This window comes from Talpa europaea (genome assembly GCF_964194135.1).
Source record: "Talpa europaea genome assembly, chromosome: 1".
Classification (NCBI taxonomy): domain Eukaryota; kingdom Metazoa; phylum Chordata; class Mammalia; order Eulipotyphla; family Talpidae; genus Talpa; species Talpa europaea.
In genome coordinates, this window is record NC_140073.1 from 138,642,378 (window position 1) to 138,669,125 (window position 26,748).

General features: G+C 33.3%; 1 protein-coding gene across 2 annotated transcripts in view; it reads right to left on the reverse strand.

The window, feature by feature from the left end:
* ERBB4 (erb-b2 receptor tyrosine kinase 4) overlaps window positions 1-26,748 on the reverse strand; it is a gene marked incomplete at both ends in the record, with an annotated part of 956,569 nt that overhangs the window by 141,301 nt on the left and 788,520 nt on the right. For both annotated transcript variants that reach the window (XM_084249633.1, XM_084249632.1), the window contains one exon: window positions 13,441-13,626. In XM_084249633.1, coding sequence (XP_084105759.1) covers window positions 13,441-13,626 — 186 coding nt within the window. The remainder of the gene's footprint in view (window positions 1-13,440; window positions 13,627-26,748) is intronic.

The following is a 26,748-nucleotide window of genomic DNA, read 5'->3' on the forward strand; positions in this document are numbered from 1 at the left end:
TCTCAGATGGCAGCAACTTAAGAAGCTCTGAGAATACTATTTTTGTGGGCTGCATTTTCAGTCTTTATTGTAATTTTCCCTTGCCTACAATCCAATTTCTTTTAGACCCATATGGTGCCAATTTCTTGAAAGCTTATTGTAGTAATATTAAAAATCTCAATCTAAATATCAAATTGGTTCCCAAATCATATGGAAATCCACATGGACTCACAAAATTTCCCCTTCAGGCTTTGCGATTCTAGTTATTTGTTTCTTATGAAGAACAAATTGTTTTTAATGTTGCATTTTATAAAGGACTTAAAAATGTTTGGTCGTCCCCCAAAGTATTTGACTTCTGCGGCATTTTTAAAAACAATCATAACTTGAAATATCTCAGTATTTGAGCAATGACAATAAAAATTGCTTTGGGCTGAAATTCTGTATTCTGTATCCTAGTCCACAGGAAAATTTTACAGCTAAGTAATAAACCTGGAAAATGCAGGTTTATAACGGAAATGTTGACAGACTCTCGCAGGTGCTGCTGTAATATCTTGAATCTGATTTAAAAGAAGTTTTCAATAATGTTTTTTCAAGCCAATCTTTTGAGGAAATGCAGTTTTTTTCTTTCTTTTTTGAAGACTTTTCATAGCATCAATGATTGAGGTAAATGTGAGGAATTTATGGCCAGATACCTCAGGGTACCTGTGAATAAGACACTAATGTCCTGTAATAAGTCACCCAATTAAAGTACCATTGCCTGGAAACATTTTAATACAATGATAGTCAGTTGGTGTCATATGGATTATACTGGTGTGTTCTCAAAGAGGTAGAAGAGGAATAAAATACCAGCCTGCTTAGTTATATTTTAATAGAAAAATTTAATGGGAGCACAATAACAAGAGTAGCTGTGAATAAAATTGTAATTCTAGAAATCAAGTCATTCTATCAATATACATAATGTGTTCTCTCACATTCCTCACAAAATTACGATGCAAGGTATCTAACCTACAGCAGTTTTATACTTTAAATTTTACTGATGATTATAGGAAGTGAGAAATATTTACTTCACTTATTCAGTTGAAAGATCAGAAACTAGTTAGGTATAGATACTATCAATTTGAGGTCACTGCTTTGCCTGTTCCTAGAGTTATACAATCCAGTGGCCCTGAGAGAGGTAGTATGTGGTAAGGCTGAGAAGCAGACTGGACCAGATCACACATCTATGCTTATTAGCTATGCAACTTAAACAAATTACCTAGCTTTTCTAAGTGTCAGTGTTTTCATATAAAATGTGAATAGTATAAACAATAATTTGTGATAATAATAATTTATTGAGGAATAATACCAGGTATGGTCAAGGTGTTATATATTTATATTTACTTATATAAGTTATATTTACTTATGTATTATGTAAGTTATACATTCATAGTTTATCTCATTTAGACAAATAATGGCATCTATTCTATAGTTTGTAAAATTAAATGGAATCTATTTTATAATTCATAAAAATTAAAATATAATGGCTTTAGCACAATGTCAAGCATAATCATAACACAAGTATTAGTTGACTTCGTTATTTCAGGATTGATCTAGTTTCATAAACACTTAGGTTAAAAAGATATGAGTTATTTTCCATTACTGTTACTTCCATGAATTGTCATTGCTGATCAATTAGAAACCAAATTATCACAGAACAATCTGTTCCACAAAAGTCTTATCAGCACAGTTGAGATTGGTTGCATAACAGAGATTGGCAGGCATTCATGAAATTTTCTCAACCCAATCAAGAAGGATTTTTGTCTGTACAATCTTGATTTAGGGATTGCCTTAGTTTTTTCCAGTCTGTAGTACAGAGTCATTTCAGGCTGATATTCTGAAACGATGTGTTAAAATTTTTAAGAAATTCTAAAAATGTTAAAAAATTTAAAGCAAAACAGAAATTATAATGCTCTTCAACATTTTTGGAAGATATATTTGAGTTCTTTCTTGGTGAAAGTTTTATAAATTATATTTCATTTCAGTAGAATAACTGGTAATTCATTATAAATAGAACATGAAAACACAGGGGAATCATTAATTTTGTTTTAAAAAATAAAATATTTTGGGCCTCCCCGGTGGCACAGCGTTTGAGTGCTGGGTTGCGAAGCTGCCTGCAGCCTCTGCAGTGCCGGTTCGATCCCTGGCTACTCCCCAGCCACCGGGTGAAGGTCCCACATGGTGCGCAGACCTCTCCTGCCGCCCGCTGCTCCCCTCAGCAGTGTACTTCGTCATTCTCTCTGTTCTACTCTCCGCTCTGGTAAATTCGCTCACCCTCCCGTACCTCTGACTGTACCCAGTGCTTGTATAAATAAATAAATAAAAATCTTTAAAAAAAAATAAAATACTTTTAATTCAAAAATTTAACTCAGTCTGACATTTAATCTGCAAGGGACTTCATAAAAATTTTTTGATTTAAACCTTATATATTACAGTTTCTAATAGAGTAGCCCCATTAGTAAACTGTATTCATGCTAATGTGCTTGCTCGGGGCGATAATCATCAGAGTCTCTAGTTCTGATCCTTGCCAGTGAAAGTGCACCAGGAGTGGGTGATGTAGTATTGTAATTATACAATTAGCCTTGTCAAGACATGGAGCACTGGGAATAGTAGGATCCTGAAGCTTAAAATCTGGCTGGCTGATAGATGACTGTCATTAAAATCATCCTTTGTTCTCTGTGTGATGTTTTAGATACTGAGCTTAAGAAAAGGATGTTTAATGAAGGATAAAATATTTGACCCATAGCCACTCTTTTTCATGTGCTCATAACCAAGCTCACCTCTCTTTTCCCAAACTACACTTACATTCTATTCAACTGTCACCTTAGCCTAATGAAAAATAACAAACATCTGCCAGCAAGCTCTTTTTAAAACATCAAATTTATAAGCTGGGAAGTGAAATTTTGCATATACATTTGGCCTAATAGTTTTAATCATGACACTGATAGCTCTTTCCATCTTAACGCTATTTTCCATATTAAATTCGGTGTTGTGAAATTTTGGCTACATAAGATTATTGTATATTCAAAATATGAGTCTCTGTTACTGATATTTTTATTCAAGAAATAAAGATACCAGATATGTGACATGGATGTTATATGCATACTTATGCCTGTATATACACATAGATTCATAACAAATAAGCTATGCATATTTTATTTCATTGCATATGATACTAAATAGAATCATACTAAATTTTTGAACTGTCTCAGAAGGTAGAAGACTGGCATAAAGCCTTAACTTTTCTCTAATTCACTTTCAGCCAGTCTTCATTATTAACCTAATTTTCCTCCCTCTGGCTCTCTGCCCTTCTGAGTTTGATTGGGCTATCTCTCTTCTGCAGCCAGTGACCTGCTAAACCACTTTCCTAAGGTAATTAGAAGGTGCAGAAGTAGGAGTGTAGATGTTCCCACTAAGTAATTGTAAGAGGATCTAATACCACAATTTGACAGTTGCATCCTTCCTAGCTCACATAAATACACAGAACCAAGTTTTTTTAAAAGTCATAGCACCAGAATTTTTTTTTGTACAAATTTATAGAAGATGTTTAACAAATAAATCAGTGTTGAATAAGGATCATAGCAAGGCTTGAGTACAATTAAAAAAAAAGAACTAAGAGGTGTGTGTGGTAATAAAGGGATGGTGTGGTGTTAAAATAGTTCTATATATTGATTGTAGGGGTGGTTATAAGAACTAACACACAATACAATTGCAGAGAACTACACATATAGACATGCAAATGAATTTACGTAAAACTGGTGAAGACAGAAAAAGTTCTCTGGGTTGTAACAATATCAAATCCCTGGTCATACTACTGAATTACAGTGAGGTGATACATTATCATTGGGGAAACTGGGTGACAAATGGAACTTCTCAAAAATTTTGTAATTTTCTGATCATCTATAATTATTTCAAAATTAAAAGAAAAAATTTAAAGTCTTCTCTGAGGAAGAAATTGGGTAGGCATAGAGGAAGTGAATCTATGTTTTGTCTTCAGCCCCACTAAAATTTTCTTCCTGTTTCTAGTAAAGTCCTTTCAAGTCTCCTGATCTTTCGTTTCTCAGGTGTGCAGCAAAAGGCAAGTCCTGTCTCTCTGAATTACTGTAACACTTTGAAATCTGTAGGGGAAATGGCATCACATGCATATATTGGAAACATCATGAATATATATCACAACTTCCTGAGAGCAATATTGTAACCCCCATCTACCTGGACAGTTTTAGAAACAAAAGCTATAGGGGGGCAATAAGCCAGACTTACCAGTCCTGCTACTTTGATTCTGCATTTGAGAAAATCACTGTGCTCCTAAAATTTGCTACAATACCAAGCTTCACCAAGTCATGACTAATAGATGTAATTGTGAACACTTTACACACAGGAAGAAAAATCTGACCCATTTGGATTGGATAGCTTTCACTTTTCCATCCAAAAAACAGTGTATTAAAAGTACTAGCTAAAACATAAATTTACAGTAAAGAAATTAAGTTCTTTACTTTCTGAATGTGTATAGTGGCTGAATGAAAACATTTGCCATTTATGGAATGGAGTAACTTCTGAGCTGAATTAGAGCTGCTCAGCGTGCAACACAAAGCCACAGGCAAAGCCAAGTAAAAGGGAAGTTTGCTATTTTATAGGTTAGACAAGAAACAAACTAAATGGCTTCTTATCTAAGTAAGAGGTCTTCATATCTCATGCAGACCCCAGGAAATAATTAAGGCTTCATTGCAATTCTGGGATATGTGCTCTAGAAACTTCCTCAGTAATGTTCATTTTCATGTAGTACTATTTAAATTTTCTCTTTTCCCCGACTACCCTTTAAAATTCTCCCTTTTTTAAGACAAAGGGAATTTGGCACATCCATAAAAAGCATGAGATTGTTTCAGGGAGGGGATAAACACGATTCAAATTCAGCCAGGTGCTTTATCACCAGTTTGGGAGGCTGCAGTGTTATAAGACATTCTGATATAAAGATGGAGAGGAAAATTATTGGTGGAGATGAGAGATGAAAACAAACAAACAAACAAAACAAAAACTTGGAGGTGAACTAAAAACACAAAAGTACCTCCAAATAGAAATAAGTTAACTGCTTCTTTAATGTATTCTTTATACTTTTTACTGAAGTAACATGGGTTTATATATCAGGTTTCAAGGGCACAGCATTATAAATCAATTTCTATATATATTACATTATGTTCACCACCAAAATTCAAGATTATATCCTACACCATACAGCTGATGTCTTTTACCTCATTTGATTTACCCAGTCCCTGTCTCCTTTCCCTTCTGTTAGCAATTATTTTTTTCTTCTGGTCTAAGAGTTTGTATTATTTTTTGCTATGAAAGCAGAAGAAAAACTTCATTCAATTGCTTTAAAAATTATTATAAGAGGCATATGCCTCATCTGTTTAGACTGATTCTCTCAGATACTGTAGTAGTAATTTCATCTAAATTATAAATAAGTCCACAAATCTTACAGAGCCAGAGTAAGGGTTCTTTGGTGAAGGCCATGTGCTGGTTCCTGAAGAGCCAGGCTGATCTGAGGATTTAGATTTTTTGTCACTAAGGGGCACTGTGGCCTCAAATGGCTACCTATTTAGGCTTCAGTTTCCCTATCTTTAACTGAGACACCTTAGACAGTCTCTTAAAGCCAGTTCTGTGAGGACTCAGGGGACCCTCGAGTTTCCATGAAATCCTCCCAACACCTTCTGCTACTGCTGTTATAGCTCAGTTTTGTTTAGATGTTCCAGAAAGAATTCACTTGACAAAATAATTTCATGAATAATTTTCTTTAAATCACTGAATTAGATAACTTGCAGAGACTCCTTTCTGTGCCAAAATTTGCAATTTCTGACATTAAATTTTTTTAAAAGATTCACTACCGTACAAAGGAATTTGTCTGGACGAGGTCCTTTCAATGAGATCTTTTGGATTGCTTTCATTTATTTTTTGTATACATAGAAAAACATTAAGATATCAGTTTGTGTTTTGAGTTTGCTGCTTGAAAATAACTAGGAAAATCTGTGTGTTTTCAGATTGGGCTCTCCATCTTGAAAGGGCTTTTAAGGGTTTTGGTATTTGCAGGATTTAAAATTGCAATTCTAAGATACCAACACCCAGGAGAAAAATCACACATAGGTTTTGCTGTTTGAGAAGTCAACTTATTTCTATCAAGCAGTGTAGGTGAGGATGGAATGTGAAAGAGGCTGAAATCACCAGCCGGAAGAAAAACAGTTAGGTTCTCTAATACTGGAAAAGGAAGGTGGGCATACTGGAGGCAGTTCCAGAAGGATGCTGGGAGTGGATTGAGGGTACAGGGACCTATGCTCTGTCCTCATTCTGTGCCCACAAAGATGGCAGGGCTCTCAGCACATGGTGTGTTGTGTGGATAGATGCCCAGGCTCTGAGACAAGGATTTGTGGGAACATGCCCCTGGGTTTGATGAAGAAGGAGAATTATGTGAAGCACAGTCCAGTCATTTCAATCACCCCAATCACCCCAGTCTAGAGAAACTGCCAGTCAGCCAACCCCTGATAAGTGAGTTTGCCCAGCCAAGATCCAGCACCATGCAGATGATCCAGATTCATGGGAAATAAACACATTATAGGCCAAATAAAAATGAGAGGCGGGCCATGGTTGGAAGCTATAATGTTTATGGGAAAAAATCTGCTGCTCTGGCACTCACCCTCACCTCCCAGTTACAAAGGCTGGAAAATGGATCCCTGTCATTTGCCAAGTACCATATATGTTTCATAAGATTCTTCAAAATCCCCTAGAAGAATCCTTGTGAGTACCTCCCAATGTATGATTAATTCCTAACAACTCTGATAGATGAGCATCAAGCTGGAACAATTCTAATTTACAACAAATAACACAATGTTTCTGCAATCTGCTGTGTTAGACCATATTTAAGTCTGCTTAACATGAGAAAATGATGGAAAACTCCTCTGGGGAAAACTGGTCTTTTGTCCTAGAAAAAAAACCTTCCAGTGAACTCTTTATGCAAAGGGATAGCAATTTTCTTATGAAACGAATCACTGTTCTGTATGATTAAAAAAAAAAAGTAGTTGTTAACATTCACTAAACAATACCATGAATTGGACTACATTTTAAGATATTGACACATTTTACTGTTTTACATAATTGTTACAATAACCTTATGAGGTAAATATTATTCTGATGTTTGTATCATAACAGCTTGACAACTATAGGCTGTTACCCATTTTATAGGTGAGGAAGTGTTTAGAGATATTATGGAATTTGCCAAGCCACACAAATAAGTGATGGAGCTAAAACTGGAACACAGTACTATTTCCTTCTAAATCTTTCCTTTTAAAACTTCTAGATAATAAAACTTTTATCTGTACCAACATAATTTTTTTAATGAATTAATAAAAGAATCCCTTTTAGTTAAACAAAGACCATAGTTATTTTCCTTTGGGATTTAAATCTCAAGTATCTAATTAAAAAGTGTCTAATTAAAATATGGATAGAGATCCTACAGAAATTCTCTTATTAAGGAAAAAAAATAAGCATAGTTTCTTCATGAAATAATCAATTATTTGTCTGTGATTCTGAGTTCAATTCCTCATCTTTGGGACTAGTTTGCAGTGTGCCAGTTGAACTTCAGAGAAATTCAGTGTCATGAAAATAACTAAATGGTAAAATTTTAGTTAGAGTAAATGCCCTCAGTGACTTAAGTTTTCTGTTTGCTTCTCTCAGACATGGACTATTTTATTTAAAGAATTACCCCTGACCTCAGCTCTTTGTGAAATCACTGGTGGTTTCACGTGTATTTTTCTATTACAAATAATCCAGTTTTCTCACTTAAAATTAGAGGCTGTGAACAGCACATGTAGAACACATCTTAGGAACTGTTTTGTAAAGCACATTAGAATGGGAAACTTAAATTCTTTCTTTCAGAATTCAGAAATAGTAAATATTGAGTATAGATTCCTTCTTCTAATACCAAGAATGATCGAAGAACAAATGCTAGATCTTTTATATCTGGGATGTAAGAATTACTTAATAAATTATATCATCAGTGTTAATAAATTATATCATCAGTGTGTTTTGACTTCATATGTATATATCCTTATTTTATTCATGTCAGATACTTTCCAAGATAACACACAATCTACATTCTTACTTGATGCTAAGCAGTGTTTTAGCATATTATAAATATTATCTTATTCTCAAACTTTGCTCTAAGAAGTAAGAGGTTTATTATGCCCATTTTCAGATGGTACAGATGAGTGACTAACTTACCTAGAATGACACAGCTAGTAAATGATAGACTTGGGATGTAAACTCAGTGAATCTGGTCCTAAAGTTTATTTGACTAATACAAACTAGTGCGAGACAAAACATTTTATATTCTTAATTAATAGTGTTACTTGTGATCCATATCTATTTTGCATAGCAGTTGACAGAACAGTTTGAGATTGCTTTATCATAATATTTTATAAATAAAACAGCAGTTTAAAATTCCATATCCATAATTGAATATCTAATACTTTCTCTTGAAAAGAGGACACAGATGTTGATCATAAGACAATAAAACATTCTCATGAAGACAATAAAAATATTATCCATGATAGAATATTTTCCTTGATCGGATTAATGATGAGACATAACTACAATAAAAATCCATATTTCTCTCCTCAAATTCAGAACTACTGTTGGAGGACAGCAAATGATTTTAAGATGCAGTGGTGTTTGTGTATGTGTTTGGAGTAAAAAAATAGAGATACCTGGCTCAGATATTACCTAGTGATCTGGTAGAAAGTCCAGTTTTCTCAACCTGCTGTTGTGTCCCTTATGACCTAACTTTGCTCATTTTTCTCATTTGTAAAACAGGAGAATAGGGAACCACAACTGTTAAGAGTTTCAGTAAAAATTAAATAACAATGCACATATAGTAGCAGGCAGATTCCAGGTGTGTAATATGGGCTTTATCTACATGGCCTCAGTCGCAATCAGTGTTATTTATCATGAAGGTCCTTCGCTCTAACTCACATACACTTTTCAGAATCTGCTAAGTTGTCTTTTAAAAACTGCTTGCCCAATGTGCTAACAATAACTGTGAAAGAAGGAAATCTCACCATTAACTTCTATCTTGGATTCATAAAGCAGTAGGAAGGCATATGGTATTATATGAACATTAAATAATAACATGTTCTACTTTGCTTACCAAATTAAATCAAGTTGCAAATGCAGCATATGCAGAATAACTATGACTGCTCATAAGAAGCAAACAATTTTGACGTTCAAAATTTGTATTTTTTTACATAAAATTGTGTAGAACAATGTACCAATGGAATAATGGCGCAAAAACTTGCAACATGGATGAAAATATTTTTAAATGCTCGTCTTTATATTAGAAATATAAATTAGTGATTCCACTATTTTACTGTGTTAATTTACTTGAGTTACTTAAATTCTCTGTTTCTGGCTTTCTTTTACTGTGAAACTGACATAATAATGACACCTCACAGATACGTGGTGAGACAAATTAACTTATAAATAAAATATACAGAGCAGTGCTCGTGGAGAGTAAGCACCTGACGTTAGCCGTGACTATTATTTTTTCCTACACACTGTTAGTTTCCACGTGTACATTATCCTACAAATATAAATTGGCCACTTTACAGTATCATCCACTCTCCTTTCAACTTTGTCAACAAAAAAAGGTTTGCAGTCAAAATAAAGTGGTATCTGAGCAATTATGATGATATCTCACTTACAGGAGTCTCTCTCTTTTACAGTGGGAATTGGAGGCAAATAAAACAAACCCAAGATTTACTGAAATAGCTATTTGTAAAATATGTGTGTTTACTCAGACCCATGTTTTACAGACATTTCTAAAACCATTCTCTGTTTTGAGGCTTTCTGCTGATAGTTAATAAAAGGAAATTCTTTTAAACATTCCATGTTCTAGGAATTGAGCCAGGGACCTATAGGCCTAGAGTGCATAGATCTAAAGGCTGTTTTATTTAGTTTCTGCAAATCATTATGGCAAAGGTTGCAAGTTTTCTATTACACAAATTTAATGTATTAAAACAAGAAAAATCTATTTTCTTACATCAGTGGCCATAAGAATTCCAAAATCAGTCTCATTGGACTAAAATCTAGATGCCAGCGAGGCTTCATTCCTTCCAAATGCTCTGGGGGTAAATCTGTTTCCTTGCCTGTTTCAATTTCTAGAAATAGACTATATTTTTCAGCTTGTAGTCCCATCCTTCATCAATTTGCTTCTATCCTTATATCTTTTCTTCTTACTCTGATCCCTCTCGCTACTGTGATTACACTAGACCCACCTGGAGGATCCATGATATCATATCAAGATCCTTCATTTAATCACATCTGTTCAGTCCTTTTAACCTGCAAAGTCCTTTTAACTCACAAATTCTGGGGCTAGGCCAGAATATCTCAGAGGGGCAAAGGGTCATTTTTCAGTCTGACACAGATATATACTTGTCTACTCATTTTGCTGATAAGAAAAAGAATGCAACAATTAATTACCCCTAATACATTGAGGAAAAAAATCATCATAGATATTGAATAATTTATTTGAACTCACAAAACCAAAAAGTGTACACCAACACACCAGTGCAGGTTCTTCTGACTCTAATCCTGTTTCCACTACACTGTTCTGTCCCAAAAGAGGAAAAAAGATGAAGGAAGAACTCCTTGCTTAAGGGCAGATTATTGTATTTTCCTTATAAGTTAAAATATTTATTAAATATTTATTTAATACTCAACTACCATAAGAATCAATTTTAGGTCTTGAGAAGAAATAGGGATCAGAACTTGTCAGTCCGTGAACAACCCTCACATTCCCAAATATTTAAGTATCTGTAAGTCCTAAATCTTTAGTAAAGTCATGATCAAATTCAACTACCTAATTGACAGCTCCACTTTGATGTTCTATAAACTTGTTCTATTTGGCACATATGGAAGTGAAATTTCCTTTTTTTTTTTTTTTTCTTACAGCTTTGTTTAATTCTTTAGCTTCTCCATTCCAGGAAATGGCACTACCCTATCTCCCCTCAAACACCACCAACAGCTAATCAGTAATCAAATGCCTTACATCAGTCTTGAAAATATCTTAATTCCATTTAATTCTCCTTATATTCATTACCCCAACTGCTAACTGCTATCTTCATTTCCATTCTTGTTTGGCCTAATCTAATCTCTATATAAACTGACTTGAACTTTTCAGAACATATATTGGATTATGTCTCTTCCTTGGTAGAATTCTTCATAGCTACCTATTACCACATTTTTAATAAAATCTAAACCTTTCATGTTATACAGGATTACCACACATCTTGCAAAATTTAGAACATTTGTGTATCAGTTGCCATGGCATAACAGTAGTGGAGCTTCTTTCATTCCTAAAGTTGCGCCATTTGGGTGACAAATTACATGTTCACTTTATCTACAGAGTCTACATAATCTTTCCTTGGACTTAAATGTGCTTGCCATAGCTAAAGTCTTCTTCCTCAAGATACAATGAGATCTTACCCTAAGCTCTCCAAAATTTGATGACAGTGTTTAATCCCATACTTTATTGTTCTGTTTGTTCAATGTCTGTTCACGCCATGAGGGTAAATGAAAAGAAATAGGTACATGTCCATGCTGCTGCTTAGTTTTAGTTCCTGTAACATGGTAGATGTCCATGAATATTTACTGAAGAATAAATCACTAAATAAGTTTCCCATGCAATCAAAGAGTTATGAAAACACATAGTAAAACATTTAAATAATAAATATGTACTCAATATTAAAAAAAAGTCATACCGAAAAGGAAGAAGTTACTTCTGTTTGGAGACAAAAAGTTTGACTAGGGAAATTCTCTTAAGAAGAGGAAGCCCAATAAATCTTGATGGATGAAAAAGATCATGTTTCTTGAATCAAGAAACTATGAGAAAAGACTCCTAAGTAGAAGGAATGGTATTTGCAAAGGCTGAAATGTTTAAATCAGTGTAATTATTCAGAGAATTCAAAGAACTTTCCACTATTAGAATATACAGTCTTGCATAAATGATATATTAGTACCATGAATTCCTGAGGACAAAACCTAAATTATGAAGAACACTGTAGGAACTAGATGAGAGCTAAGAAATATGAAACTTAGTTTTGTTTTCAATTACAGTGATGATTTGAGAATTTCTATTGCATGTTTGACTCACCTTATAAATTACAGAAGTTTTAGAGAATTAAGTCAGTTTTGAAGACATAGTTCAAAGTTCATTATCATAAAGAACCATTTAAGAATTTAACATAAAATACTCACAAAATTATAACATATTGTCATAGGAAACCATATTAAGAATTACAGTACATAAAACTGAACAAGGATTTTCCTTCAAATAACATTTTTGGGTTTGCATTTGAAGAGTTATCTCAGATTACTGCTTTGGCTAATGTATTTTTCTTCATTAGATTTTAAAAAAGGCATAGGTTAGAGATACTAACGTAATATTGGCATTTATATTATACAAATGCAAAGGTAAACATATCTGTAGAATTTCCAAGCATGAAGTCATACTTCGATGTAAACGAGAATCAAATAGTAAATTAAAGCATATCTAGAAGGAGAACATTTTCAAAAATTATTCTTAGTATAGATAATCATTAATGGTTTGCTTGACCATGGGAAAAATAGACCTGAATTTCTACATTGATAGACAGCAGAACATAAGTGCTTTGCTTGGCTCCTATAGTACTTCAAAGGTTTGAGCCAAGATTTAAATTTGAAGAACACATAAAATATCTAGTCCTGGTCTCTTTTTAAATATTAGATCATTGTGAGAAAGACCACAGTGACGAGTAGCTGTTCTTGAGTTCACCACAGAGCTACCACCCCCCATCACCAAGGAACTAAGATCCAGGTCACTTCCTTTATATAGGAGACTTTATGCTATACCAAAAATAAATGCCAGCCATTAAAGACCAATTGGGAATTATCAAAGTACCTAGGAAAATCTTTATAATGTGATCATTTGCAAATACTGAAAATAATGCACATGATATGTGTGGACTTTCAATTAAATCATCTAAAAATTGAATGATTCAGACATGCAATAATTTTTACATGAATTTTGTTTGTTAACTAACAATACAAAATCAAACAAAATGGCAAATAAATCCAGTATAAATTTTTTTTCTTCTGATCTGGTAGCTCTTCATTTTAACTTTGGGTCAATATAGCAGAGTAGTACAATAATCCAAAAATAAAATAAATCATGAATTTGATCTTTGGTTTGAATGTAAATAATTCCCTATATGTTCCAATATCATAAATATAATTTATTTTATTTAAACAGACTGAAGGACTTGACATGTCTTCAATATTCAAATGTCCTAGATTAGGGGACCTAAAACCGAAAAGCCATTGCTATGAAAAATGATGGGCACTTACCTTAGCTATCTGGACACACCAGTTGAGCAGCAACTGTGATCCAATGTTATCCTTGTGTTCATGGACATAATCCAACAGACAGCCATGGGGCATAAGCTGTGTAACCAATTGGATGGTTGGGCTCAGACACACACCCAACAACCGGACTAAGTGCGGATGATCCATGCTTGCCATGATCAGAGCTTCCTGTAGAAAAAACATAACACCATCATTTCAACCCAAAGTTCTTTAACAATTATAGTTACTTGCTGTACTAATGGTACTGATAATGATTTTTAAAATGTACTCAATTGAATCAATTGAAATGGAATCAATTAAAAAAATGAAAAGGCATTACTGCAGACATATTCTTAATGTGATTTAATTCAAGTGAAATTAAATGAAAAACAAAGACTATATATTTATTAAAATTGAAGCTGTTATAGGATAATTGCACATAAAACTAATATTTTCTCTTTGAAATATAGACTATGTTAGATTTTACTTACTGCAAAAAACTTGAAGCTGAAACCTAACATATTACGGGTTTTAACCTTTGATATTTGGTTCTTAGTAAATAAAATCTGTATAAATGAAGTTATTTGCAGGTAGAGTAGGATAACCCAAGTCTAGCTCATTCAGTACTAGTGTGAATTTAAGGCACCATACACATTTATAATTTATAAATTATAAAACTTACACAAATGTAAACAATATTACCCACTGTGATGTATTTTTCATAGAAACACAAAATTTGAGAGCTAGGTAAGACTATAAAAACTTGGGTGTGACATCTGAGTCATGCACAGTGTTGTAAACTATTGTGGCATCAAAAAGTGCAATTTAAAAAATTTAAATTATAAGTTTTTTTTTTTTTTTAAAGATTTATTTATTTATTTATACAAGCACTGGGTACAGTCAGAAGTGCGGGAGGGTGAGTGAATTCACCTAGCCAGAACAGGGAGCAGAGCAGGCAGAAGGACCGAAGTACACTGCTGAGGGGAGCAGCGGGTGGCAGGAGAGGTCTGCGCACCATGTGGGACCCTCCTCTGGTGGCCGGGGAGCAGCCGGGGAGCAGCCGGGGAGCAGCCGGGGAGCAGCCGGGGATCGAACCGGCACTGCAGAAGCTGAGGGCAGCTTCGCAACCCAGCGCTCAACCGCTGTGCCACCGGGAAGGCCCTATAAGATTTTTTTTTTTTTTTGACATGAAAAATGTGTACTCCATCTTCATTTCTTGAAATGAGAAAGATGATCTAATTTATCATAATATCATAACCATAGAGGCACATCTGCTTAGAGGAAATAAAATATTGACATATGACGGTCAGTAAGTATATTCTAAAGATAGCCTCCAATCAAAAGTTATCTTAAGTGTCTTATTACAATATACATACATATACAGACACCACATAAAGGGGGTGGCGCATATGTGACAATTTATTATCTGGGGGAAGATTATTCCCTTTTTACCTCCACTTTTTTAGTGGTGTTGGCTTTGGCTGAGACTGCATTGTTTTCAGGGTCACTGGGTATTTCTGATGGAGGTTAGGGATATGACGGACCCAACTAGAGCCTTATGTAAGGTGCAACATTTTATGTATTGAATAAGGCAGAGTTTAAGCAGTATTTCCTAGAGAAAGGAGTAACATAGGGCCAAACAGAACAAATAAACTGGTGAGTCAAACACAAAGGACTTCATGTTTGAGTCTTTGTGAGCAGAAGCTGAAATCTGTCTTCATGTGGCTTCCAAAATCCACAGAAAACAGAGTTCTTTGATTTTCTGAGAGTATTATTTGGTACCAGCCATTCTTAAGATAAAGAAAATGATGAAATTGTAAGGTAAAAGAAAGATTTTGTGGTAATTTCAGATTTCTTTTTTAGGATGAAATATATAAACATTTTTTTTTATTAGAACTCAAGGAGTAATGATAACTCCATTCTAAATATGCATTTGAAAAGTTTACATCAGAAGAGTGCAAAAAAGTCACATGAAAGTTCTCTTTTAAAAAAATCTATTAGTAAGTCCTGGCAAAAAAGCTGGGGTTGTATTAAGGAAAATTGCTCATCACACTACAAAGCGTATTTGAAACCAAATTGCAGAGTATTTGCATAATAGTTCTCTTTTTTTGAGAAAGAAAAGATGAACAAGACACTAATTGTAGGTTTTATTTTTTCATAAAGGAAATAGCAGATGGCTTTTTTGGGGGATAGGGACTAGATAAAGAAAAGAGAATGTGGATTCATTTAGAGTGATGAGTGGGACGGAAAGGGGAAAAAAATCCAATATTTTAATAATGGAGTGTTGGGTTTCAATAAATTATTCTGTGTTAAAATGTATAATGTCCTCTGTTACCTATCACTGTGTGTGGGCTCTGGAAGCAATTTTGGAATCTTTGCTACTGTCACTAGAAAATGTCACTGAAGGCCACGAAAAAACATAAGTTGATAGGTGCATTATCTATGTTTCTGGAAATAAAATCATTCTGTCTTTGTTTTCCCTTTTGGTTTATACACTTTTTTTTGTAGGTGAATTAAAAACATTTTCTCACTGGACAAAGGGAAGGATGTAACAGGTGCTACATAGAAATCTTTAATGCAAGAACATTCTTTTTAATAATGAGGTCTGGTTTGAATAAGGACATTTTTTAAAACTACCCAGCGACTAGTAAGGCAAAGACAAAAAAGCACTGAAGCATGTGTGCCATTATTCTTTAGCCTGGGCTATTTGTATCTCTGTTTCTGTCTGAAGGAAGACATTTCTGTACAAAAGTAAAAGTGAACAAAGTCATTTGTCACATTAGGGTACCATTTTGTCCAACTTCAGATGTTTGTGCCTTGCCACTTCAACCTTTTTTGTGAGTCATGAGGTTTAGTGGTTTCATAAAATGAAAACATTTATAGTTAGTGAAAACTTGCTTAAAAGAATGTTAATTCATCAAAATTTCACTGTTTCATGGTATCTATGGACCATTCATTTAATACTTTCAGCTGAAAATGGCAAAAAAAATATCTTTGTATCAGGGATCAGGAAGATAAAGAGGGGGGCAGAGAAAAAGAAAAGATAGAAAATTAATGTAGATACATAAAATGGTGCTCAATGAAAAATCAGCAGATTTGTGAATACGCAAATCTGGACTCCTGTCCTAGAGACAACGAAACTTAATGGTGACGACAGCAAGAAAGATAAAGATGATGGCATTGATGCAAATGATCCATAATAATGTTTTACAAACTTGCTTTGCTGCAGATGGTACCCAGATAATAAAATAAATAAAACTGCATCTGTCCTTTCATATGTAGAATAAATAATATTTACTTGTAGAAATAGGTGAATAGCAATTATACAGGCTGAATTAACAAGCCATAGTTTAAGTTCATTCATATTGCTCAGTGGCCTTAACACTCCTTTCTGATTTCTCCTGTCATTTTTGTGGACTACCACAGTGAATAGGCTCCTTCTGATTTTCAGTCAACAATTTTCTATCTTCGTTTTACATAATTCACCCATTGAGAGGCTGTTCCATATATTTGGCGTGTACTTAACATTGTTACACATATCAAAGAACTTTGTGACAGATTCTACACAAGTGGAATTGTACATCATGTGCTTCCTCCTTTTTTTCTCCTTACCCCTAGTTTCACTGAATTGACCTCCACGATTTCTACAGTTTCCTATGTCTCTGTTATACGTTTACTTGCTTGAACATATTTATTGAAGATCCACTATGTGTCTGACACTCAGATTGAAATTGGGTCTAAATTAACATGTCCTTCCTCATCACACTTTTGTTCTACTGGGAGAGAAAACTGAAAAGCAGGAAAAGCAAATAACTGTTAAAATATTAAAATTATGCATTAAATTAAGTATTAGGGAAAATTAAAGAGGGCATTTTGATAGATATTAAAATGGTGGTTGCAGGGCTACTGTAGATTGGGGATCAGGAAATACATCCTGAAATAAGAATTATGAGAAGAAACCAGTCAAAAAATAAGAAGTCTAAGAGCTTGCCAAATTTTGGAACTCTGAGAAGGCTCACATGTCTGGAATTTAGCAGGAGCTATTTGTGGCATGAGATGAAATTAGAACTCTAGGTAAGTTCCAGAGACCTGCAGCCATGGGAAGAAGATGATGTATTGATACACCTTTTAAGTGCTGATTCCTTTTCTCTAAAATGAATTTAAATACCTTAGTTTTTTTATTATTTTATTTCTTTTTTAAATTGAGGTAACAATGGTTACAATACTGTGTATGTTTTTGGGGACTAGTTTTCATAGTCCCTCTAAAGAAATCAGGAAGGGTTAGGAGAAGGCCAAAATTCAGTTTAAGAAGTTGCAAGAGAAGGACATGGACTGCATAAATTTGCTCTGTAATAAACAACAACCATAATAACAGTATTTAAAGCAAAGCTAATAGTATAAGTTAATGTAGATAATAGAGACCAAGAGGTACTGATGACTGCTCATAGTTAGGGCAGAGACACTTTATTGCTTATAGATTAATCATAGAAAAGTTACAGAAAGGGAATTATATCTAAGGAATGATTTATAAGAATAAGATTAGCAAGGTCCAACATGGATCTAGGAAGAACAATGAAATATGCCATAAAGATTGAAATTGCAAACATACTAGTATTAGAATAAAATATCAGTGGCTAAAGAGGCTATAGATTCTATCACTAAAGAGACAGAATAATTAACTTGCAAACCATATCTATTACTTTCAATTTTTCTCTTTAAAAATGAAAATCAGTTTCTATAAGAGTTGTTTAATGCTAGGTTAAGCCCTATATTTAGTTCTATACATTTCTAGTTCTTAGCAAATATATTTATGGTTCCTCTAAAGCCACCTATGAAAAAATCCCATCAGGTCATAACAACTGCTACTTTTGTTTAACTGTGCCTGCTACAATGCTATTGGTTTTATATATGAACTCAATCTTGTCCAGCTGTTGTTATTATACCAATAAATTGATAATGAGACAAGTTTGGAAATACAAGCAATTTTCCAAGATCTTAAAGTTGGTAAGCAAACAAGCTGCAATACAAATCTAGTTCTTATCTTGTCTATGGTCAACACTCTTTCCACCAAAGTTTGTCTTTAGGAGGGAATGTCAGTTCATAATCAACTAAAACCAGCTGGTTTTGTGGCCATTATTCATTATCCCAATAAGAACTATCACTGTTAACTCACTAGTGGGAATTGGAAGTAACATTCTGACAGGTGGTAACAATCCCTTTTTTAATAAGTCATGTGAATGCAATTTATCCTCATCTACTGAAAATTAATACTCTAATAATAAAATGCTAAATAGTCATAGGAAGGGACTAAGTCTCACTCATGTCTTTAGAATCATTTTTTGCACATGAGAACTTGATTCTAGGAACACTCAATCAATAATTAAAAAAAAAGAAATTTGATTAAAAATAGATAAGAATTTACTTTATTGTAATAGCTCTTATTTAATCACTCAGGACTTGATTGTTGGCTATTTTGTATAATTTGGGGGAAACAATACTCAATTGTTTTCCTAATCAGTGTATCATCTTTAAATAAAGATAACTACTGTATTTCTAATCTGCAAGAATAATCTGTTAAGTAATGACAATTATAATGCATAGACAAGTAACAACAAACTAAATACAATTAGGAAAACCTTCCCTTCATACCTAATAAAACACCTCAAATATGCTTCTAGTAAAGCAGCAGCTTGGATTGTGTTCTTAATGATTCATTCAAGATAAAATAGGGAGTGACTTTAATTAAGCCTTCCATTTTTCACTTACTAGCCTCATGCTTACATAGGAAAATTCATACGTAGGAATCATTTGTCCTATCATTTCTTTCTTTCTTATCTCCTCTACTTGTTATAATGAACTTAATTATAATCATCAGATATATTAAATTTGAAACCAGGATTTATATGCAAGTTCTTATATTAAATATTCATGTCAATGTTATTTTAATATTCTACACTGAACCTGATGTCAAGGGCATTCCGTTAGAGGCAGTCACTAGTAAAATCCTGCATTAATGTTATTTATGCTTTTATGTTTTTAATAATGTAGCAGTAAATAACATTAACACACACTCAGGCAAAGGAAGTATAATAAACCATGAAAGAAAATGCATGGTGTCACACAAGAACCCTACTGCTAATGTCTTTGCTGCAGGAGGCTACAAGTCAAAGGTATGTATAACTTGTGGCTAGACACACACTGTGCAGGGGTTAGAAAGCGGCAGTGGAAAAGGAATGCTTCATAAAGAATCTCTGCAAGAAGGCATCTGGCCCTACACTGGCGTATGAAACTAGCCACTGAAAATTAACCAGTATTTTTGAAATAAAATCTTATCTTGGATTTCTATAATGCCTGTCCTAGGAAAGGGCAATTCATGGTCATTAAATTCATCATCGGCAAACTCAAACAGTCATGCAGAGCAGTATAATGGTTATTTCATTATATATTATTTCATTCATAGCGGTAGAGAATTCAGCAGTATTCAGAGGGAACTGTTGACCATTATTTCATTCATTAGCTCGTTTCCAATACTGAATAAGGATTACCCTATATAATCCATGAAGGTATAAAATACATATATTCTATTAAGTATCTGATTTCCTAATAGAAATCTAAAATTTAGTTAAAATACATGATGAGTATTTTTTTTAATAAATTTTATGTTATGATAACACTTACTGTATTTTTTTATTTTATTTTTTTATTATTCATTTATTTACACAAGCACTGGGTACAGTCAGAAGCGCGGGAGGGTGAGAGAATTCACCAGAGCCAGAGCCGGGAGCAGGACAGGCAGAAGGACTGAAGTACACTGCTGGGGGGAGCAGCGGGCGGCAGGAGAGGTCTGCGCGCCATGTGGGACCCTCCTCCGGTGGCCGGGGAGCAGCCGGGGATTGAACCAGTGCTGCAGAGGCTGCGGGCAGCTTTGCAACCCAGCGCTCAACCGCTGTGCCACCGGGGAGGCCCCATGATGAGTATTAATAATAGTTACAATATACATTTATGATATAAGTTCTTTATAATTCATTGAAGATTGAGATTACTTTCTAACTGAAAAAAATGAGTGCATGAAAACTGATAAAAGCTTTACGGAGAAGGAAATTCTGAGTGGATATTTTTATGTGGGAAGAACATGTTACAAAGGAATGAATAAGATGGGATAGATGGTGTGATAAGGAGAAAGAGGTGTGGAACTGATTCATATAAATTCTTTCCAGCATCTGCTTTCTTACCAGTGACTATAATAAAAAGCAAGACATTCACCCTGAAATCTCAAGTTCCTTCACTGTATGCAATAACAATGCCTATATTTTGCAATAATTTCACGTAATATATATGCAAAGGCCTTACAAAGGGGCTGGTATTTGACAGTTATATAATATAACTTGTTTCCTTTACATTTAAATGAAGATAATGAGAAATTGGGGCATACTTGAGAACACAAATAGATTAGCTTATGTGGCGTTTCAGCTTATATGGAGTTTCTGGTACATAACAGATTGACAAGGAATGAAGCTGGAAACACAAGCTGGGATGAGAGCTTAGAGGAGTTTCAATGATAGATTGACATCTGGATTTTATTCTAAGCAAAATGAGGATCAACTCAACATTCTTGACCAAGAAACTCATGTAATTTGGCATCACTGTCCCCAAAATAAATCACAGGAAAAGAGTTTGGATGCCAAGAGACTGCTTCGGAAGCTGCTGCCTGTGAGTGAAGTCATGGGATCTCAGCACAGAGCACGCATCCTGAGGAATCTGAAAGTGACACCTAACTTGCCCAGGACAGATACAATTTTACAGGGCGGTAAGCTTGTATCTCCTAATCTTTGGCCTGGTGTTTCTGCTTCAACATTTTTTTTTTCTTTTAATCCTTCAATAAATAACAGAGAATCTTTGAAGTGTTTTTTGGTGTTTTTTTTTTTTTTTTTTCCCCCTTGTGAATGATGCACACCTGATCTATAAGTCAGGATAAGAAAAGTTTCCCTGTTCTTTCAGGTCAAGAAAATCCTTTCAAAATTTTTTTCTTTCCTAAATAAATAAATCTTAAAAAAAAAATTCCCTTAAAAAAATAAATATTGGGCCAACCCAGCGGTTGAGCGCTGGGTTGCGAAGCTGCCCACAGCCTCTGCAGTGCCGGTTCGATCCCCGGCTGCAACCCGGCCACCAGAGGAGGGTCCCACATGGCGCGCAGACCTTGCCTGCCACCCGCTGCTCCCCTCAGCAGTGTACTTCGGTCCTTCTGCCTGTTCTGCTCCCCGCTCTGGCTCTGGTGAATTCTCTCACCCTCCCGGGCTTCTGACTGTACCCAGTGCTTGTATAAAATAAATAAATAAAAATAAATCTTTAAAAACATATTTTTTTTTCTTTCCATGCGGTAGAAAATGAATTGGATCCAATATCAGTAGAATTTTGTTTCTCAGTTTCTTTTTATCCCATCATTCATGCAACTAGTTGCATTTTTTTTTCATAATGCACCAAAACCCTATGACTGAATTTTGTTTTCCATCAAAGTTCATGTTAGTGTTAGTATGACCCATTGGCTTGTTCACATATTACCTGTCCACTAGAGGTATAGCAATTATTCTCTGGTCATTCTGCTAAACAAATCTGAAAAGGGCAAAGAAGTTTTATTGTATTAAATTGTCAATGTAAGATATCTAATAATGATGATTGCTTATAGTCTCTATTAAATATTGCCATACTGTTCTATTACCATATGTTGAGACATAAGAAAGTCTGAGGTTATTCTAGTAATCTTTTATGTTATTGATCCTTTCTAATATTATAGTTCCCAGAATTTCTGAAGTGTATGACTATTGCTTGATATTAAGATTCGAATGAACCATGAGCTAACTCTTGCCTCTAAGAATCAGACAAAAACAACATGTATCTGTACTAAAAGTCTAAATATAAGATCATTTGGAAAACTAAAAAATTAAAATTTAAAGTCACTAGGCATGATTACGAAAATTTTGGATTATTAGAGAATGTTTCTCTGGCCTTGAACTCTCAAAAATTATTTGCTACAGTCTGTTTCATCAGAGGAACTAGAAGATTATTATTTATGAAAACACTTACATAGTTTACTTAGATTAAAAGAATTCATTTATTCAGAGTAATTATTCATCAAATCTTGAAATGATATGCAAAACCCACTCATAAAATAAGTTCTTCACTTTTTAGCTATTTTAATCGAAATTTATATAAATTAAAATTCACAGATGTGTTAAAACATGTACTGTAACATCATAACCTCAAATTTATTTCAATTTTTAAAATCAAGTATAGAGAAAGTAAGTATTTGAAGGTTCTTCTAAACCAATTTCAATGATTTTAAGTGCAAACTATGCAATTACATGTTAAGTGTGATTAAAGAAGCAATGCACTTGAGAATATCTGAAATATAAGTACAGAGTTATGGCGCTTAACATTAAGGCATTTTCATGCATCTAATATATTTTCTTGAAAATGTGATGCAAATATTTGAATACTTCATTTGGTAGTTATTGGATGACTTTAGATGGCTTTGAAAATAAATACCTACAGAAATTTTGGTCATGAGCAAAGAGTTTCCAATAAAACAGTATAATTTTCAGAGAAATTATCAAATAATAGAGATCATTTCACCAACACAACAAGATTTACTTAGCACATGACATGTATCCTGCTATATTCTAAAAATGAAAATAAATTGGTATCACATGACATTCATAAAACAGTTTCCTTTCATAAATATTGATGTTTTCAGTGTCACCATTGATAAAAAACAGCTTTACTTAGTCCTTATAGAATGACAAGTATTTTCATGTAATACCATTAGGTAGTAGAGATGAATAAATTTGGTATTTTTAAGGAATTTTCAGAACAAGTAATTAATATTAGAAACTGGAGCTAAATATATTTCAAAAATATTTATTGAAAGATCATTTAGTAATTATTTATATACCTAATGTTTAAAGGTATAGTACAATAAATTATCTTCCCCAGATAAATTGTTTCTATATTTTAAGTTATATTTTCTAGAATAAATTAAAAGTAAACTGTTCAATTTAATATTAGTAGTATTATAAAAATGCATTCTTTAAGTTAGGATATTGTCACCTTTGTAATAAATGACTAGATGTATGACTACATCACATCTCCTTCAAATTTAAAAATGCAAGAGCAATAAAATCTAGAAAAATAATATAAACAGTATAATTGACCAGAAAGGGGTTACAGGGGTTATTTTTAATTTCAATGTTACTAATTAACAATATTTCTATTTGTTTCTGGACTCTAAAAATGCTCATTAGCTATAAGAAAGAAAATATTATTTTGACTTTGCCATGTAAGTTCCCTTTCATAGTGAAATTCAAACAATTTAGTAGACGATTTGAACTTCTATTTTTCATTTGGCTATGCATTTCCTTAAGAAAAATAAAATAAATGTATTATGAAAAGAGAGATAATATACTAGATAGTCTTCTTTGCCCATTAATTTTAAAGTAATTGCAAGAGCAAAAGCTATGCCTAACATGCATGTCTGAACAGCCTCAAGGAAGATCCAATTACAGACTGATAATGTTTTCAACACACATAGCTTACATATTTAATTCAGGTGTGCCTCCAAAAGGAAGCATCTCCTCAGTTTTGTTAAATCCACAATAAATTTTAGTTGAGTCAGTAATTATCTAATATTTTTGGATTATTTCTTGGATTTTGGTATTTTTATGTTTACAATTCATAGGTGCACACATGAAATATTTGAGGTTACAGATGTGCAATTTATTGGGTAAAATCATTTGTACATTTGAAGACTAATATGTTCATTAAGATGAGTATGGAATACAGCTATGTTTAATATAATGACATATAGAATAGATGATGGGACTTATATATTTAAGATTTGTCAATCCAAATGTATAAGCCTTTGCAGAGCAGAGCAGAGCAACTTTATTTGATTCAGCATTTCCTTCTTGATCCCTTGAAAGGGTGTGATATATTTTCATTAAGAACATTATATTTGAGTATAAAACTAGTTTTCTGTGTTAATGAAATTTGTAGACTTTAGCCCAAGATTATATAGGGGGATAAGGAATGCAAAAATACACCTCATGGATAGTACCTCTATAGCAGCACTATTAAATGTTTCCAGACCTTTATAAAAAATACACAGTGAATATATGCATATTTTATGTGTATGCATGCAATATAACATATAACATCAATTAACTTATTTCCTTTCTTTTTATATAACATATATCCATATCCATTTATTCCTAAATATGTTAGCAGTGCTTCATTATCAATGGTACATAGTTTTTTTAAACTATGTAAATTGAAAATTCTTCAACATTATTTTCCACATTAGTATAACTAAAAATTATAATTATTAGGTATCTAAAACCATTAACTCACTTCTGAAACTAAGAAAAACAATTAAAGGGTTCCTTCAGGTACAGAAAGATACTCAATTCTATGAAAATGTGTTATTTAAAGCCACATGTACTCAATTTCATATTTATTAAAATTAATTAACAAATTCAATTAACATATGTAGTCACAATATTAAAGACAAGAAAACACTGCTTCTGTGGATTCACAATTTTCAAAAATCAGAATATTTAATACTAAATTAGCAATATATTTAAATATTAAATCATCTTACTAACTTCAATATAATTTTAAATATTTAGTACACAAGTGCCTAACTTTCATCATTTGGGAGCAGAATCTCTATTCTTAAATGCCTGATAAGTATTATAAATAATATTAAAGGGAAACCATTCCAAATTAAAGAGGAGAAAATTAAAGCCAAGTCTCACTTTTTGTGTCAATGAAAGTTATCTTTGGTGAAAATAATCAAAATTGTGGGTTTTAGTTTAATGGAATTGGGACTATCATATCAAATATTAAAATATGTAATTTCTATAGCTATTTTTGTTGAGTTATTCAAAACTCAAGAAATTTACATTAAAACACTCTTGCCTTGTTTTTATTACCTCTTCATTCAAACAGAAAATTTCCTGAGCAAAACTTTCAAGAGCAATATAGCAATGGAAAAGTAAAATAATAGTTAATTATTTTCTAACCAAGATAAAACATTTAGAAGACAAAAAGATATTAATAAATGTGATTCAAAAATATCTATGCCATTATGATACACCATAAAATCGTAAAGAGCCAAATTGCAAAGAGGAAAAATTGCAACACTCACAAGAGCTAATGCCTTAAATACATGAAGAGTTTATAGAATTTAAGAAGCAAGTGACAGTCAATTAAGAAAAAGAACATATTCAGAAAAGAGAATTTGCAGGAAAAGAAGTAGATTTGTATAGTGCCATTCACAATAAGATAAATGCATGTTAAATATACATGAGCAATACTAAAAATATTAGATAGTGATTTGTTTAGCAAAAACTATTGGTTACCATCACACTTTGCAGTGGGAGATCTATTACTTTTCCACTCAGAATGTTTTATTTTATTCCTGCTTATAGCTTATCATAGAGAATGTAAGTAGGGACAACATCTCTCATTCACACATTCCCCAAAATACAATGGCTAGAATAGTAGAGGTTCCTGGAGGATTGCATCTGTGTCTATCAAAAAAAAATTTTTTTAGTTGCTAGTACATTAATTTGAAACCATTGTAAAACTTAAGGATGTAGAGACATATTTGGTTTTAGTTTTGGCATTAGCTATTCATTTCCAATTAGACCACTACAATCAGTCCCACCTATTTTGACGCAAAACATCAGTTTAAGTCATCTTGTTTATTAATTTAGTTAATGATTATTGGGTGCTGGTAGGAGTTAAATTGTGTTGGTAGGAGTAATAGATATACTTAATTCTTGTATCTCAGAATATGACTGTGTTTGAGTTTAGGGCTACTGTGGATATAATTAGTTAAGATAAAGTCATGCTTGAGTAGGGTGAATCTCCAATTCAATGTGACTAGTGTCTTTATAAAGAAGGTGGCCATATGAAGATGCAAAAACACAGGAAGAATACCAGGTGAATGCAAATAGAGTGATGTATGTACAAGCCAATGAATTCCTGGGGCTGCTAGAAGTTGGAAGACTTAAGGAAAGATCTGAGGGAGTCTCATGGTATTTGCACTGACATACTAAGATTTTGGGCTTCCAACTTCCAGAAATGTGAAAGAATTTTTTTTTTATTTTAAACAAAACAAACAAACAAAAAATAAAACACAATGGAATACCTCTTTCACTTTTCACATTGGAAAAATACCCAAAGATCTGATAATGCCCTAATGCCTATTACATGGGCTTTGGGGAAACAAGTCTGTCCCACAATGCTGGT